General features: G+C 54.2%; 1 protein-coding gene across 1 annotated transcript in view; it reads left to right on the top strand.

Annotated features, from left to right (window-relative positions):
- KCNJ14 (potassium channel, inwardly rectifying subfamily J, member 14) overlaps window positions 1-1,696 on the top strand; it is a 16,896-nt gene extending 15,200 nt beyond the window's left edge. Inside the window, exon 5 of the mRNA XM_005879587.2 lies at window positions 505-1,696. Coding sequence (XP_005879649.1) covers window positions 505-1,092 — 588 coding nt within the window. The 3' untranslated portion in view covers window positions 1,093-1,696. The remainder of the gene's footprint in view (window positions 1-504) is intronic.
- Window positions 1,697-2,125: the final 429 nt, after the last annotated feature.

The raw sequence follows: 2,125 nt of genomic DNA on the forward strand, positions 1-2,125 counted from the left end.
GGGGGGGGGGTGCAGAGCGCCCAGGGGCTGGCAGGAAGCAGCGGGGGACACAGGATATTGGACCTAGATTGTCATCCTGGTTTATCTCTTTCTGTTTACTGAAAGCCATTTTTCTTTTCCTCTTCTCCAATTACTGCTTGGTTGTCATTCTTATCTTGTTTCTTTAATTTTGTCTCTGCTTTGCTGATTTCTGTGGCTCTGCCAATGTCACTCTGTCCCTCTCTTCCTCTCTCCCTTGCCTCTTCCTCGGGTTTCTATCCCCCAACCCCCCGAGTCTCTGTCCCTCTCTCTTTATCTCTGGGTCTCTGTCCCCTCTTTCTCTGAGCCTCCATCTTCCTCTCCCTGGGCCTCATCCCCCTCTCTCTGGGTTCTTCTCCTCTCCCCACCCTCACCCCTCCCAGTCTCTACTCTTCTCCTTTTCTGCACGTCCATTGCTTTCTCTCATCCTCTCTGTCTCCTCTCATCTCCCTGCATCTGTCTTGGGCCCCTTGTCTTTTGCTGCAGCCTCGGGTGACCCCCGAAGGTGAGTACATACCCCTGGACCACCGGGACGTGGACGTGGGCTTCGATGGCGGCACGGATCGCATCTTCCTGGTGTCTCCCATCACCATCGTGCACGAGATCGACTCCTCCAGTCCCCTCTATGAGCTGGGGCGTGCGGAGCTGGCCCGGGCCGACTTCGAGCTGGTGGTCATTCTCGAGGGCATGGTGGAGGCCACGGCTATGACCACGCAGTGTCGCTCTTCCTATCTCCCCGGTGAGCTGCTCTGGGGCCATCGTTTTGAGCCCGTCCTCTTCCAGCGTGGCTCCCAGTATGAGGTGGACTATCGCCACTTCCACCGCACTTACGAGGTCCCGGGGACACCCGTCTGCAGCGCCAAGGAGCTGGAGGAGCGGGCAGAGCGGGATTCCCACAGCCCCAAGCCTAGCTTCCCTGACTCGCTGACTGCATTTTGTTACGAGAATGAACTCGCTCTGAGTTGCTGCCGGGAGGAAGAGGAAGCCAAGGAGGGAGATGAGTCGGAGGCAGAAGAGGGGGCTGCCAGCCCCCGAGTACTCACCCCGACCCTGTCTCTGACCCTGCCCCCATGAGGCCAGCTGCTGTCCCCCATTTGTATCCCCTTCCCAGAGGTAGCAAAACGGAGAGCCCGGGCCCTCTCCTGGGACCGACGGGCCTGCTGGGTAAATTATTAGCTGGTGAAGTTCTGCCTGCCTAGTGGACCCACCGTGGACACACTGGATCTGAATTCCTCTGCGTTGTGTGCTCCCGCCTGAGACCCCTGTATCGGCCTGATTCCTGAGTCTCACCAGAGCTAAGGGATCCAGGATTCTGGACCACCCAAGAGGCAAGGACTGGTGGTTCTAGATTCTTCTATATGGCTGGCGTGGGTTGTTGAGCAGGGTCCGGAATCAGGGAATCAGTGACATAGACTGCCTCTGGGGCGAGAAGTCAGCAGTTCTCAACCAGCAAATGAGATCGAGAGTTTATAGGCCTGGATTGGTTTAATATTCAAAGGACTCTTGCGTCTTGGCTCAGCCAACCAAAAAGCAAGTCATCTTTTTCGAGACCACCTCAGGAGGAAAAAGTATGGAACGCTCCAAGAATTCAGGACTAACTTGATTGACCTGGAATGTTGACTGCCAGTCAAGAAAAGACCTGTGATTCCAGAAAGCCCATGTTTTGAGATTGTTCATCTAGACCAGTGGTCGGCAAACTGCGGCTCGCGAGCCACATGCGGCTCTTTGGCCCCCTGAGTGTGGCTCTTCCACAAAATACCACGTGCGGGCGCGCACGTACAGCGCGATTGAAACTTCGTGGCCCATGCGCAGAAGTCGGTTTTCGGACAAACGAAACAAGTATACAAGACGAGTGTGGATGGGAGAGTTGGAAGGGGTCGACCTCAGCGAACGGACCTCAATCAGATGGAGGATGTTATTAGCAAAGGCCAGCTTAGGAGTCCCCTAATGAAGTTAATAACAATGTACCTACCTATATAGTTTAAGTTTAAAAAATTTGGCTCTCAAAAGAAATTTCAATCGTTGTACTGTTGATATTTGGCTCTGTTGACTAATGAGTTTGCCGACCACTGATCTAGACTGACCTTAGATAGTATAAGTACTCCAG

The sequence above is a fragment of the Myotis brandtii genome, unplaced genomic scaffold (assembly GCF_000412655.1).
Source record: "Myotis brandtii unplaced genomic scaffold, ASM41265v1 scaffold601, whole genome shotgun sequence".
Classification (NCBI taxonomy): domain Eukaryota; kingdom Metazoa; phylum Chordata; class Mammalia; order Chiroptera; family Vespertilionidae; genus Myotis; species Myotis brandtii.